Here is a 15,122-nt window from a genome sequence, read left to right on the forward strand (position 1 = left end):
CTTTGCTCCAATGGAGCCTTGGCTGCGGGAGGGGAAGAGAGAGACAGAGAGGAAGGAGGGGGGGGTGGAGAAGCAAATGGGCGCTTCTCCTATGTGCCCTGGCCGGGAATCGAACCTGGGTCCCCCGCACGCCAGGCCAACGCTCTACTGCTGAGCCAACCGGCCAGGGCCTGTTTACACTATCTTGATGCTTCTTTCAGAAGATATCTTTTAATCATTTTAACCTTCATATGTTTTTATTTTTAAAAATACCTATTTACTGTCAAAAATTTGCAAAATGCAAAAAAAAAAAAAAATGCAAGCATGACTCTCCTATATATCTGTCCTACCACCGTTGTTTCCTTGCGGGGAAACCCTCCCTCCACCCACCGCAGAGACTTCTGTGTGTATCTTTGGAAGCTTGGTTTTCATTACTTCTTATGTATTAGTACAGGCTTCCACATAAACATAACAGATTGAATGCATGCGTTTGTTTCTGCTGTGTTTCAAAAGCCCACTGAAATGAAAGCAAAGGTATATAAATGCTTAAGAAAACAGAAAGGAATGGAGCGGCGGAGGGGTGTGAGGGGAAAGTTGAAAATAGGGAACAGGTGGACAAGAGAAGCCAGGCAGAGAGCTCTGAGTGTCCTGTGCTATGGGGGAAGCCAGTGGACGTGTCCACGGGACCCCCAGGCTCAAGAATGGGCGCTACAGAGGGTTCCCGACTCTGGGATAGAGGGTGGCGGGAAGCAGGAAGGCTGGGTCAAGGTGTGTGTTAGAGCGACAGAGGCCTCACTCAGCCCACCTGGCCGGGCTGCTCTAGCTCCACCCCAGCAGAGGACCCCGGGTTTCCTGCAGGCTGCGCTGGCCCAGAGCCGCCCAGGACCAGCCTGGCGTGGGGGTGGAGGGGTGGAGGGGGAGGGGTTGGGTGGGGTTGGGAGGCGGGAGCTGCGAGGAGAGGAGGCACAATACTCGCAACAGGAGGATTCTGTGAAAGTTGGCATGCGGAATAACGACTCTCGCTCCTAGTTGGCTCCCACAACTGGCAGCCTTGGCTGTACCCACCCCTTCAAGGTAGGGCCTTGAAGAACTTACTTGTGAGAAAACTGACCTTCAAGAGAAAAACGACCCTCCGATACTGACATTGAGTGGGACCCTATTGAAAAGCTAGATTGCTACTTTGTCACGTCACAGTGACAGTTACCAGTACCTAGCTCTACCTGTGCACAGACAGCTCTCAGGTGCCCGCTCTTCACTTGGAGTGGGCAGCCATGGATCGCTGCGTACAGAATGAGGCCCCTGCTGTGAGGGACAGAGACCCACACAAACAGAAACAAGGGATTCGGAAGTCATGAATGTGTTTTTCAAAGAAATATTCGTTAAATAGTAATAAGCTATCAGATATAAAACTATAGCCTGACCCGTGGTGGCGCAGTGGAGAGGGCACCAACCTGGAATGCTGAGGTCGCAGGTTCGAAACCCCGGGCTTATCCCATCAAGGCGCATATGAGAAGCAACTACTCCAAGTTGATGCTTCCCGCCACCCCTTCTCTCTAAAATCAATAAATAAATCTTTTTAAAAAATCATAATAATAGTAAAAATTTAAATAAGATAGAGCTGAAAGATGGAAAAATAAATTTCTAGAGAAGATAAAATGAGAGAATCTGTTTGGGAGGCCAATATCCATCTTATAGGAGCTTGAGAAAAAAGAGGGGGAAAAATAGAGAAAAGGACTATTATCAAAGAGATGACAGGAGAAAGTTCTAGAATTGAAGGAGATCCTGCATTAAGCATCTCTGAGTAGTACTCAACACAATGAATAATAAAAGAAACACTATGTAAAAGAAAGGAAATGCACTATGGGACATCATCACGACCTCCCAAAACTCCAGAGATAGAGAGAAAAGTTACAAAAGGCCAGCAAAGACAGAATAGGCCACGTATAGCAGATCAGAGGACAGACCGGCACAGAACCTGACAAAACAACACCAGAGGTGCAACACCAGGACAACAGAGCCACTTTTTCAAAATTTCCAAGGGAACTTAATTCCCATCCCAGAATTCTGTAATTGTCATTCAGACAAAATAATAAAGATATATTTTAGGCATGAATTTTCAAAAAACTTTATCCTCCCTCCCCCCCCCCCCCGCGCCCCGTATTTCTTTTCAAGGAAGATTGTGGAGGGTGTGCTTCACGAAAATGAGAAAGTCAACCACGAAAGAGGAACAAATAGTACAATGAGCAATTAATCGTCTCCTGTTCTCATTTGGCTCAGCTGCCAAATGGCTTTCTGTATTCCAGCCGATATCTTACTTTGAGCTTTGGGAGTCGGGGGCAAAATACAGATACCTACCCGACCACAGGAACTGAGAAGTATTCCCTTCCAAGCCTCCCCTGTAGCCAGGACCTGTGACCTGGGCTTCATTGATGAGATGCACTGATGTCATACTTTTGACACAGAAGAGAGGGGTGATCCATGGGCTGTATCCATGCAGCAGTGATAGGCAGCAAGGTCAAGTTCTTGGCACAAAGTGGCAAGGGTACAAACTGACACCCATTACTCAGTGGAAGTAGGAGCAGTTTTTCCATCAGATATGCAGTACAGAGTCCACATAGTGGACCACAATTATATTTCTTTCCTTGTCCAACTTTTTGTTTATCCTGGACTTGATAGTTGCCTCCTCTTTTAATTTGCTTTATTTTCTTTCTTGAAAAGATTTTACTTATTAGCCCTGGCCGGTTGGCTCAGCGGTAGAGCGTCGGCCTAGCGTGCGGAGGACCCGGGTTCGATTCCCGGCCAGGGCACACAGGAGAAGCGCCCATTTGCTTCTCCACCCCTCCGCTGCGCTTTCCTCTCTGTCTCTCTCTTCCCCTCCCGCAGCCAAGGCTCCATTGGAGCAAAGATGGCCCGGGCGCTGGGGATGGCTCCTCGGCCTCTGCCCCAGGCGCTAGAGTGGCTCTGGTCGCAATATGGCGACGCCCAGGATGGGCAGAGCATCGCCCCCTGGTGGGCAGAGCGCCGCCCCATGGTGGGCGTGCCGGGTGGATCCCGGTCGGGCGCATGCGGGAGTCTGTCTGACTGTCTCTCCCTGTTTCCAGCTTCAGAAAAATGAAAAAAAAAAAAAAAGATTTTACTTATTGATTTTAGAGAGAGAGGGAGCGAGATCATAGTTACTTCATTTTAGTTGTTCATTGATTGCTTCTCGTATGTGGCTTGATTGGGCAAGCCCGGGTTTTGCCCACAAACATGTTGTCATGACAAATGTATGTGCATTTTGATATCATTTAATGTGGGGAATATTTACAGTGATATGTAGTATGTACAGGCATCCTCTTAATGACTACATTCACTCCTTTAAGTTAATGTGTGATCACTGACTTAGCCATTTCCTTGTTATTTTAGATTTATCACTTTCATAAACAATACTACAATGAATATCTTGGTACTTACAGTTTTTTTAAACTTTTTAAATCGCTTCCTTAGGACAGTCCCTAAATTCTTCAAGTTACCAGACTGAGATCATGGGTTTTTCTATTGACCTTGATGTGTAGTGTTGGGGGCTCCACTTGTAGACAGACCCCCACCTGGGCCATGAACCAAACATCCTAAGAGATAGCTGGGAGCAAATGTTTTGTAGGCTCACGTTTTCTGATAGCAGCAAGAGTTAGCAGAAGTCAGAAGTCTCTCCTCTTCTTTTTTGGAAATAGAACAGAATTTCCAGAGTCTCACACCTCTCACTTTTGATGTCTGTGTTGGTTTCCCCCCATTGAAGATTGTTTTTTCTTCTTAAATATTCAAATTAAAAGTTACTGTCCTGGGCCCTGGCCGGTTGGCTGAGCGGTAGAGCGTTGGCCTGGTGTGCGGGGGACCTGGGTTCGATTCCCAGCCAGGGCACAAAGGAGAAGCGCCCATTTGCTTCTCCACCCCCCCTCCTTCCTCTCTGTCTCTCTCTTCCCCTCCCGCAGCCAAGGCTCCATTGGAGCAAAGATGGCCCGGGTGCTGGGGATGGCCTCTGCCCCAGGCGCTAGAGTGGCTCTGGTCGCGACAGAGCGACACCCCGGAGGGGCAGAGCATCGCCCCCTGGTGGGCAGAGCGTTGCCCTTGGTGGGCGTGCCGGGTGGATCCCGGTCGGGTGCATGCGGGAGTCTGTCTGACTGTCTCTCCCCGTTTCCAGCTTCAGAAAAATACAAAAAAAAAAAAAAAAAGTTACTGTCCTGCCTGACCAGGTGGTGGCACAGTGGATAGAGCATCAGACTGGGATGCAGAGGACCCAGGTTCGAGACCCCAGGGTCACCAGCATGAGCGCAGGCTCATCTGGTTTGAGCAAAAAGCCCACCAGCTTGAAACCAAAGTCGCTGGCTCCAGCAAGGGGTTACTCTGTCTGCTGAAGGCCCGCGGTCAAGGCACATATGAGAAAGCAATCAATGAACAACTAAGGTGTTGCAACACACAATGAAAAACTAATGGTTGATGCTTCTCATCTCTCTCTGTTCCTGCCTGTCTATCCCTCTCTCTCTCTCTGTCTCTGTAAAAAAAAAAAAAAGAAAAAAAAAAAAGTTACTGTCCTTAGGCCTTGGCCGGTTGGTTCAGTGGTAGAGCGTCAGCTCGGCATGTGGACATCCCGGGTTTTATTCCCAGCCAGGGCACCCAGGAGAAGTGCCCATCTGCTTCTCCACCCTTCCCCCTCTCCTTTCTTTCTATCTCTTCCCCTCCCGCAGCCAAGGCTCCATTGGAGCAAAGATGGCCCGGGCGCTGGGGACGGCTCCATGGCCTCAGCCTCAGGTGCTAGAATGATTCTGCTTACAATGGAGCAACACCCCAGCTGGGCAGAGCATCACCCCCCAGTGGGCATGCCGGGTGGATCCCGGTCAGGTGCATGTGAGATTCTGTCTCTCTGCCTCCCTGCTTCTCACTTCAGAAAAATACAAAAAAAAAAAAAAAGTTGCTGTCCTGTTGAAAACGATGGCCTCAAGGGAGACACATTTAAAATGGGAGAAAGTTAAAGTAAAAAAAAAAAAAAAAAGGAAGAAATAAAAAAAACTGTTTTTAAACTGGTGAAGAAAAAGTGGGTAGACAAGAAACCCAGGGAATGCGGTGGATCCTGCCCTCTGCTTGCCTTCCCAGCAGACCCTGGGCTGCTGCCTGCATGGTGTCACAGTTCTTTGTCATTTCATCCATTCTCATCCTTCAGTCCTCCGGTCCCTTCTCCCGTGGCAGGAGCTCAGGGTGTCAGCCCTCCACAAGCCCCTCCCTCCCGGTCCTGGGCTTGGTCTTCGGGATGTCCTACTCACCTGACCTCTGGTTTCTGGAGAGTTCCTTCCCTTTTTGGACATTTCCCCACCCCAGGCTGGCTACCACCAGACAGGAGCTTTGCATTAGGGGACAGTGGAGGTGCTGTCTACATTGGATTTATCAGCAAGGCCTCCTTCTTGCAGTGGCAGAGACATCTTTCTGCCCTAAGGACTGCGATGGCCGCAGGGGAAGGAGGTCGCTGGTAGACCGGTGCCTCCCCAGGAGACATACTAACGAGGCTCCCAGGAAAGGTTTTGTCTTTTGGAAGAACGGCCCATCTATCCTAAAACTCTGCCTGTGGGGGAACCCTGGACCATCTACTTCTCCTTCTGGTTTGTAGCAGTTCCTTGTCAAGAAGGCTCTCAAGGACAGGAAGCCTCAAGGCGGGTGCACCCTGACACCTGGCTTTTGTGGGCTGGAGGGCCCTGCACTTTCCCTGTCAGTGTGGCCTTGCTTGGGTCCCTGGTCCAACAGCCTTCCCACTCCCGCGCTGCCTCCCGTTTTCCTCACAGCACCGAAGCATGTTCTCTGTAAGGTAGAAGATCAGGCCATATCAATGTCCTTCTTGAACCCTCCGGTGACTTCCCATTGCCGTGGCTACACCCGTGGGTTCTCTGCACTGTCCCTGCCCCCCATTCCCCTCCAGCCCTTGACGTGAGTCACCTGAGATCAGCACCTCTGCATTTCCTGTGCCGGCTGCCTGGGACCCGGTTTCACAGAGCTTTTCTGGGTCCTTCTCGTCATTTGGGCCTCCACTCCAACATGATGTCACCTGAGGACCTTTCTCTGACAAGGGGCCCTCCCTGCAAGCTTGTTTTTATTACATTCCACTCTTTTACTATCTGAAATTGTCTTGTTTGTCCATTATCCAATCCCCCTCCTTTGTTAGACTGAAACCTCTGAGAGCATCCCTGATGCTTAAATCAATATTTGCTAAAGGAATGAATGTCCAGGACTTGGGGCCTGCAACCTTCTAGGACAGAGAGGGGCCCTTCACTTTCTCTTCTCCTGAGGTCTTCAAGTGGATGTGGTTGTTGAAGGATCTCTGGGCTTTTCCTGGCAGCCAGAACAGGGGCGTGGTTTCTAGAAAACTCCTTTTAAAAAGTTTTTTTTTTTTTAATGTATTTAGCCTGACCAGGCAGTGGTGCAGTGGATAGAGCGTCAGACTGGGATGTGGAGGACCCAGGTTCGAAACCCTGAGGTTGCTAGGGTTGCTAGGAGTGCAGGCTCACCAGCTAGAGTGCGGGGTTGCTGGCTTGAGTGCGGGATCATAGACATGACCCCATGGTCGCTGACTTGAACCCAAAGGTCGCTGGCTTGAGCCAGGCGTCACTTGCTCTGCTGCAAACCCCGCCACCCCTTCCCCCTGGTCAAGGCACATATGAGAAAGCAATCAATGAACAACTAAGGAGCCGCAATGAAGAATTGATGCTTCTCATCTCTCTCCCTTCCTGTCTGTCTGTCACCAAAAAAAAAAAAAAAAAAAAAAAATGATTTGAGAGAGAGAGAAGAAGAGGGGGAAAGAGAGAGAAATGTCAGCCTGTGGGTCCAGTTATTTATGCACTCATTGGTTGATTCTTGGATGTGCCCTGTCCAGGGATCAACCCCACAGCCTTGGCGTATCGGGACGATGCTCTAACCAGTGGTGCTACCCAGCCAGGACCTAGAAGGCTCCTGTAAGGTGGACGTACAGGAGCGCCATTGAGAAGTGGGTGCTCTGAGTAAAGCACCCTGGCTCCATTTCTTTTTATTTGTTTATTTTTTTACAGAGACAGAGAGTGAGTCAGAGAGAGGGATAGACAGGGACAGACAGACAGGAACGGAGAGATGAGAAGCATCAATCATTAGTTTTTCGTTGCACATTGTGACACCTTAGTTGTTCATTGATTGCTTTCTCATATGTGCCTTGACCGCGGGACTTCAGCAGACCGAGTAACCCCTTGCTGGAGCCAGCGACCTTGGGTTCAAGCTGGTGGGCTTTTTGCTCTAACCAGATGAGCCCGCGCTCAAGCTGGCGACCTCGGGGTCTTGAACCTGGGTCCTCGGCATCCCAGTCCGACACTCTATCCACTGCGCCACCACCTGGTCAGGCTTGGCTCCATTTCTGAAGTGCCCACTTGCATTCAGTTCCGACACAAGTTGGGCAATAGGAAGAGTGTCCATTTTGTTCTCTGGGAGACGGCCTGGAGACAGAATGCTTGATTAGAGGGACTTTCTGCGGCTGGAAGTACCTGAAAATACACCCAGTCGGGAGGCCCAGTCTAGACTCTGCTCCATTCGGCACCATGCAGAGAGCTGGCCCGCGTGGCCCCTGCCTCTTGTCACCGTGGCTGCCGGTCTTGTATCCTCCCAGCCTGGGTTGATGGTAGTAGATACTTGGACTATGTGTATAACGACCTTCTAGAAGTTTCTGAGGCTCCTTCTCTTGGGATCTTGGGGTGGTAACTTTCAGCTCTGAAACCCAGGCATTGGGCAGGTGTTTTGTCCCAGGATTAATGAGCATCTCTTTCTATAGACAGATTTGTAGGAGTGACCCAGGGGGCACTTGACCCTCGCTCTAGAGTAACTCCTGCAGGCACAAGGCATGTTTTGCGGAGATCACCATCAGGGCGGAGGGTGTTTATCACTTAGATAAAGTCCACACTTCTCTTTCCCTCAGTCTGTCCCCGCCAGGCACGGCACAGAGCCTGCTGAGGGTGTGACTCAAGTATTCCCTTGGGATACTGTTCCCCAGGACACATGACTGTAGCACCAAAAAGCCTGTCTTTATGTTGACAAAGGCTGGGCAGCGGCTCCTGGTTAGAGTGTCAGCTACCTTTGTGATGGCCGCAGGACTCAGGAGACACCTGCTCAGAGCCCCAGCTCAGAGCTCCAGGTGGCCTTTCAAAAGGAACAAAAGGAACTTTCCAGTAGGTCTGAGCTTAGGACAGGCTACCGGCCAGCACGTCTGCCAGCCCAGGGGACTGGGAGATGGGCTGCAACCTCCTTCCCAGGCTGGGGGGAGCCCCTGTGACTCTGGGCTACTGCATCCTTGCCCTGCCCTCCTTCTTCGAGCTAAATCAAGTTCCCTGAAGCCGCTGGCTGGGAGCGATTCTGGTGGCCTAGTACTTGAACTGAAATATTTGGAGGAACTCCTGCTGGCCACTCAGGACTCAGCTCACACCCCTCGGACACTCTCAGCTGGAGAAACTGTTCTCCAGCCTTGGGCCAGAGAGAAGTGTGTCTAACTGAGAACATCCGAGAACAACTTGCAAAGAAGCGATGGGTCTCATGACAAAGCCCACAGCCGGACTGCTCCGCCGCCACACGGCGGTCTTGGCGCCTGGGGCTGGCCGGCAGGGGACGGGGAAAGGCACTGAGGTCCTTTCCTGTCCGGTGCGACAACGTGTGACCATCCTTCTTCCCTACTGTGTGCTTGGGCGTGAGGGTCTCCCCTCCTGGGGAGCAAGTGGTTCCTGACGCGTAATAAATACCAGTTGAATAAACTAATGTATCGCAGATGAGTGATATGGATAACATACCCAGTCCAGTAATGCGGCGGTGCTGGTTATTTCCACGAGAGGGAATTAGCAAGAATATTTGTGAATTCCTGCCTTCAGATCCAGGACTTGTGTTTCCATACAGATTGGGAGAAGCTGGCTCACCCAGACATATCTGGAGGGTTGGCAGCCAACAAGTCTGTGGTATGGTCACCAAAGAACTTTCTGGGGTGGGGTTGGGGGCCATGATACAAATGGGAGCTTGGTGTCCAGAACATTCTTCTACAGTTGGCCTGTCAGAGCCCAGCTGGAGTTTTGTTAGCTCGTAGTACCAGACTTTGGCAAAAGAGTCAAAAACCATGTTGTAGGGAGAACAGTCAGAGGTCTGTGGCCACCGTCCAGCAGAAGAGCCATCAGATAACAACTGTGAGTGCCCCAGAGGCGGCACAGAGGACACGGTGGCTCTTAGAGGCAGGCTGATTTCCAAGGAAAGAATTTCCCAAACACTAGAAGCTTCCAAAAATGGAGTGTTTTGCTGCAATAATGGAAACAGATAATTTCAGCAATAAGTGACAAAAAAACTCAACTCAAACTGCTCTAAGTTAAAAAAAAAAGAAAGAAAAAAAGCAGGAGGGATTTATTGGCAGATAGAACTGAAAAATCCAGGGGGTGAGTCTAGCTAGCTTCAGGTATGGCTGGATCCAGGAATCAAAGGCTGTCCTCAGGACCACCCCTGGACTCTTTGTGCTGAACCCTGCTTTCCTCCACGTTGGTCTCTTCTCAGATTCTACCCCTTAAGGGTAGCAGATGGTCAATAGCAGCTCTAGGTAGATAGATAGTACTATGTTTTCTGCTACCCCAGGAGTAAGTTCCCAAAGAAGTCCAGATGTCAAAACCCATTGTACTGATTTGATATTCACATGAACATTTTGGAATCACTATAAAGATGATGGACAATGGTGGGCTGGGCTGAAGTCCCATTCCCACTTCCAATCCAATCCAATCCAGTCCCCACGGCGGGTGGGGGGGGGGGGGAATACGGGGCTCTGATTGGCTGGGCCTGGGTCTCAGGGCAGAAGTGAAGTCAACTCAGATGAACCACTTGGGCTGAGAATGTGTTAAGTTTGTAAAAAGTCCCCAGCTGCCAGATCAAGAAACCAAAAATTCCCAGCAAAAGAAACCAAAAATGCCTCCTCTCTCCCCCACCCCCGGGGTAACTGCTCTCTGCTAGGGTAAGCTCCTCTCCCCTGCCGACATCGACCAGTCCTGCCCGGGCGTGTTTTCTGTGCCGTTGAAGTCATGAGCACGCGCTCTCCTCTGTCAGACTTCTTTCACCAGCTGTGTGTTTGTGAGATTCATTTACGTTGTAGTGTGCATTTGTAGATCATCCCTTATTGCTATGTGACACTCCACTGGGAGCAGAGGCAATTAATTTTTCCATTCTGCTGTTGATGTGCATTTGAGAAGTTTCCAATGTGGGGTGCTGATGAATAGCGAAGCCGCTGACTCTTGGATTCGTACTTGGTATACACGCTTGCATTCCTGTGCGTTTCTGTTAGGTGTATGCCCCGGGGCAGGATTCCTGGGCCGCAAGACGTAGTGGATTCTGTTGAACAGTTTCCCAAAGTGGTTGTACCAGTTTGCATTCTTGGAGCAATTCTGAAGTCCCTGGCTTAGCTGGTGTCTGTGCCCCACACACACTGCAGAGCAAGGAGTCTGGGCTTCCCAGACAGTTTGGGGCTTGTGAGCAGCTGCAACTTGGGTCCTGGACCCACAGAGAGGGAACAAGCTCCACTTTCTCCTGTCCTGTGGCTTTTAGTATGTGCTGCCCACGCCACCCTGGGTCTTCCCCTTTGAGGAATGAGTTTTTTACATCCGAGTACTTCCCTGCATTCCAGATGAATGAGTGTAGTTGGAGGCTTCCTTTCCATGGGGCTAAGAGGCAGGGGAGTAAAGGAGCCTGTGTCTGCGAGCCCCGTCTACCCCTTTGGTCATCTCAGCCTCTGAAACGAATGGCCAGAGGTGTTCCTGACTTCCCTAGCTTGGCCAACACACATAGAGCATTATAAGTGGATTCTCCCGGATTCCTGATGAGCCCCAACATTTTCAATCAGAAAGAAAGCCTTTGGCCTGGCCATTCTCAGAAAGAGGAACCCAAAGTAGGATGTGGTTTTACAATCAGAGGACGGGGATCTCAGCAGTGGTATCATGGTAGCTCAGGGCAATGCACGCGCCAAGCTGCTCAGAGTGACTGCGTCTCCGGCCATGAGCACGAAGACTTGGGCCCACCTGGCAGAGCCACCAGAACACCTGTCTCCCACTAAACATTTCCTTTCAACTAGTTTTAAAAGCCATTTAAATCTAGAAAGATGTGATTTTAGGTTAGGGAAGTACTTTTCCTAAAGGATAAAAATCATAAAACATAAAGGAAAGGCTGGTAAATTTGACTACATCAACCAAGTTGTTTCTACAAATCATCGGATGGCCCAAGGCCGATTTTAAGCAACTTGGTTTCTGGTGAGAAAGTTTCAAAGAACTGTGTGTAGCCTCTAGTTCTTGTCAAGTCCTAGGCTGTCTGACCAGTGTCCTGCCATTTTATTCCTTATCAAGTTGGTGGCGATGGCAGAGGTCTCCTACATGTGTGTATTTCTGAGAAAAAAAACGATTTGGAATGGGTCGTGTTGTTGTCTTGACCTTGGGCCCCTGCTCTGAGGGATGCAGACAGAGTATCTACCTGCTGGTGATCTGATAGGCAGCTCAACTTGAGGCAGTAGGAGCCCAAGCCACCCTAGGGAGGGCGAGGGCCCAGGGGGAGGGGAGGCCAGCTCTGCATTCTGGGCCTCCTGAAGTCCTGGTTTCCAAAGGGTCCTTTCAGAGACTCACCGAGCACATCTGCATCCTTGGTGACTCATTTTGCCTTCACTTTCTTTTCCAGGACAACTGGTGTCTGAGAAGTGAGAAGGCAGGATGCCCCCGGGGGTGGACTGCCCCATGGAATTCTGGACCGATGAGGAGAATCAGAACGTGGCCGTTGACTTCTTGCTGCCCACTGGGGTCTATTTGAACTTCCCCGTGTCCCGAAATGCCAACCTCAGCACCATCAAGAAGGTACAATCTTGACCTTAAAACTAGTCCTTAGAGCTCAGAAAAACAGACACTCACACTCACATGCATGAGTGCTCAGATTTGAGATTCTTGGATACAGATTTGAAAAGCTATCAGTAATGTCCAAGAATTATTTAAAGACTTGCAGGTAGCGTCCACGTAGCATTCCCAATTCAGCATCCCCCTGTGTGCTGCTCGTGGCTTCCAGAGAGAACTTAGGGTGTGGTTCCCACGTGGCCTCTCGTTCTCTTCCTGACCTTGCTCTTGTTTTTGGAACCACACTCCATCCACTGCCCCTCAAGGCTTTTGCCGATCTTTCGTCTTGAGAGTGGTCGTCCTAGTAACCATCTTTGGAAATCGTTTTTGGTTTTGTTGAATAATTTTTGGGGCAAATGACTGAGTCAAAGGACTAGACATCTGGACAGTATTTGGTAGTGATTGGCTTGTTCCACTTACGAAGCGTGAAATTTAATGGGCCATGCCACAGGCAAGATCTTAGCTCAGAATTTTAAAAGCTATACTTGGGCGCAGAAAAAAAAAAAAAGAGAAGCAATAGACCATCTTTGAATTTTTTGTATTTTTTTTTAATCTTTCTTTCCTGGGAGATGGCTTTAAAAATTAAATTTCTTTTTCTTTGTATTCCAAAAGTAATATCGTCCCATTGAAATTTAGGAATATAAAAAAAAGTAGAAGGAAAAAATGATCTGTGATCCGGCCATATAAGATAACCACAGTTAATGAACCCTTTGGCTGTTTTCTGTTTTCTTTTTTATATACAGAAGGGGATTGCCTTTTTGTGATTAATTCTGATTATGAACTTTTGTATCCTTTTATTTCAGCATTAACATCTTTTTCATGTTATTAACTTTATAGGTAAATGCCACTTTAAGGCTACTCTTATTTTTCTGCTTACAGAGCAATGTACAAACATAAAACACATGGGTCCCCGCAGTCTAACCTCATGCCCCAGTTCTGCTTCAGTTTTTTCATATATTTACATATGCCAGGGGCCACATGATAGATAGTCTAGACTTTGCCGGCCATACGATTCTAGTTGTAACTACCAACTCTGTCTCGTAAGGCAAAGGCATCCTTAGACACTATGTAAATGAATGGGCGTGGCCGTCTTTCCCGTACCCTGGTGGTTTGCTGAATCCTGATCTGTGTAATTATTATGTTTACTATGGTTTCTATGAAATGGGTTTGAGTTACAGCTGCTGTTCTACAGCTTCAGTCTCTTCCCTCTGAACAAGGTGTCTTGGAGTGCTCTGTTACACAGATGTCCCTAGATTCTGGGTCCCGCCCCTGTGTGACTGACCCTTCTGCATCGATGGGCCATAATTACACATCCGCCATGGACGAAAACTAAGGCTATTCTCTCCTTTTTCGTCTTCTCTGTGACTCAGTGGTGAACGCCTTTGCACTAAAGCTTGACTGTTAGATGGCTCCCGGTGATCCTTGGGGACACCTTGCCCAGGGGGCACACAGCCCGCGGAGGGTTTTATGGGCCCCTCAGTCTCAGTGTGTTCAGCTTTTCCTGAATCAGTTGCCAGCATTTACAAATCAGAGTGATGAACCCAGAACGATTAACCAGGGAGCCCAGAGGTCACGTCTGGCTGGCCATCTCTCCCAGTAACCACGCAGGGGAGACCGTGGGACCCCCTGCTCTGTTCCGGACTTAAGAGCATACCTGGCACCTTTCACAGAAGTGCAGTGACCCATGTGGTCAGTGCTCCAGGGGTCTGAAGAGAGTGGCAATTTTGGGATCTTGCCATTGCTTTCTTTTGTAAGGATCCTATAAGGTGGGACCGCCCAGATTGAAGCCAGCCTCCACCGACCTCCTGGCTCTCTGGGGCCCTGCCCGCCTGCCTTGGCCGGAGGAGCTGACCGGCGACTGTCCCTCGCAGGTGTTGTGGCACCGAGCCCAGTATGAGCCGCTCTTCCACATGCTCAGCGACCCCGAGGCCTATGTGTTCACCTGCGTCAACCAGACTGCGGAGCAGCAGGAGCTGGAGGATGAGCAGCGGCGGCTGTGTGACATCCAGCCCTTCCTGCCGGTCCTGCGCCTGGTGGCCCGCGAAGGGGACAGGGTGAAGAAGCTCATCAACTCACAGATCAGCCTCCTCATTGGCAAAGGTACCCTGGACAGGGCGGGCCCGGGCTGAGGCTGCTCTGTTCCCCCAGGGCCCGGCCCCGGCCCCCGCCCTGGCTAACCAGGCTCCCCACTGCCTCTCAGGCCTGCATGAGTTTGATTCCTTGCGCGACCCAGAAGTGAATGACTTCCGAACCAAGATGCGCCAGTTCTGCGAGGAGGCGGCCACCCGCCGGCAGCAGCTGGGCTGGGAGGCCTGGCTGCAGTACAGCTTCCCGCTGCAGCTGGAGCCCTCGGCGCGGAGCTGGGGGCCCGGTACCCTGCGGGTCCCCAACCGGGCCCTCCTGGTCAACGTCAAGTTCGAGGGCAGTGAGGTGAGCCAGGGCTCTTGCTGGGGCTGCCTCCAGACCACCGTGCCCGTGGGGGACGCTGCCCCCGTGAAGGTCCCCAGCCACCCACCAGCCCCCCGATTTTATTCTCCCAGTAGCATCAGCTGGTACGTGCGGGGTAGTCATGCACGCCCAGGACTCTGCCCCACATCCCACCAAGCAAGTTCAACGGGTCCGTTCATTCAGATGTTTCCTGAGTGCCAGCCCGCCGTGTCCCTCCCTCCATCAGACCCCACACACATGTTCAAGGGGCAGGGGAGCCTAACACAGCCAAGGGGCAGTCCTCCTCTGTGCTCCAGGACCCCGCGGCCCCTCACAGGGCAGAGGGCTGACCCTCCCTCCTCCCCCCAGGAGAGCTTCACCTTCCAGGTCTCCACCAAGGACGCGCCCCTGGCGCTGATGGCTTCTGCCCTCCGGAAGAAGTCCACAGTGTTCCGGCAGCCCCTGGTGGAGCAGCCCGAGGACTACACCCTGCAGGTGAACGGGAAGCAGGAGTACCTGTATGGCAGCTACCCCCTCTGCCAGTTCCAGGTGAGGGCCGAGGGCCCTGGGCCACGGCGTTCTCCACGGCCCGGGCAGGGCCTGGGCCAGGGTTGGGGGCGCTGGTTCTTTGACCCCTCCTGAGCCTGATGAGCCAGGCCTTTGGGGGTCACAGCGAGAGAGTCCCTTTGCTAGGCTGAGCCTCCCTGTGAACACAAGGCAGGCTCTTTTTTCAGGTGGGCGGGGGCAGGAATTGCCCTGGAAGGCCCGGAATAGGCAGTGGTCAGCATGGGGGAGCCCCCT

General features: G+C 51.0%; 1 protein-coding gene across 7 annotated transcripts in view; it reads left to right on the plus strand.

Annotated features, from left to right (window-relative positions):
• PIK3CD (phosphatidylinositol-4,5-bisphosphate 3-kinase catalytic subunit delta) overlaps positions 1-15,122 on the plus strand; it is a 55,432-nt gene that overhangs the window by 30,040 nt on the left and 10,270 nt on the right. For all 7 annotated transcript variants that reach the window (XM_066374984.1, XM_066374988.1, XM_066374986.1 and 4 more), the window contains exons 3-6: positions 11,689-11,861; positions 13,766-13,994; positions 14,095-14,324; positions 14,691-14,870. In XM_066374984.1, the coding sequence (XP_066231081.1) occupies positions 11,721-11,861; positions 13,766-13,994; positions 14,095-14,324; positions 14,691-14,870 (780 nt within the window). In that variant the 5' untranslated portion in view covers positions 11,689-11,720. The remainder of the gene's footprint in view (positions 1-11,688; positions 11,862-13,765; positions 13,995-14,094; positions 14,325-14,690; positions 14,871-15,122) is intronic.

Source organism: Saccopteryx leptura, chromosome 3 (assembly GCF_036850995.1).
Source record: "Saccopteryx leptura isolate mSacLep1 chromosome 3, mSacLep1_pri_phased_curated, whole genome shotgun sequence".
NCBI lineage: Eukaryota > Metazoa > Chordata > Mammalia > Chiroptera > Emballonuridae > Saccopteryx > Saccopteryx leptura.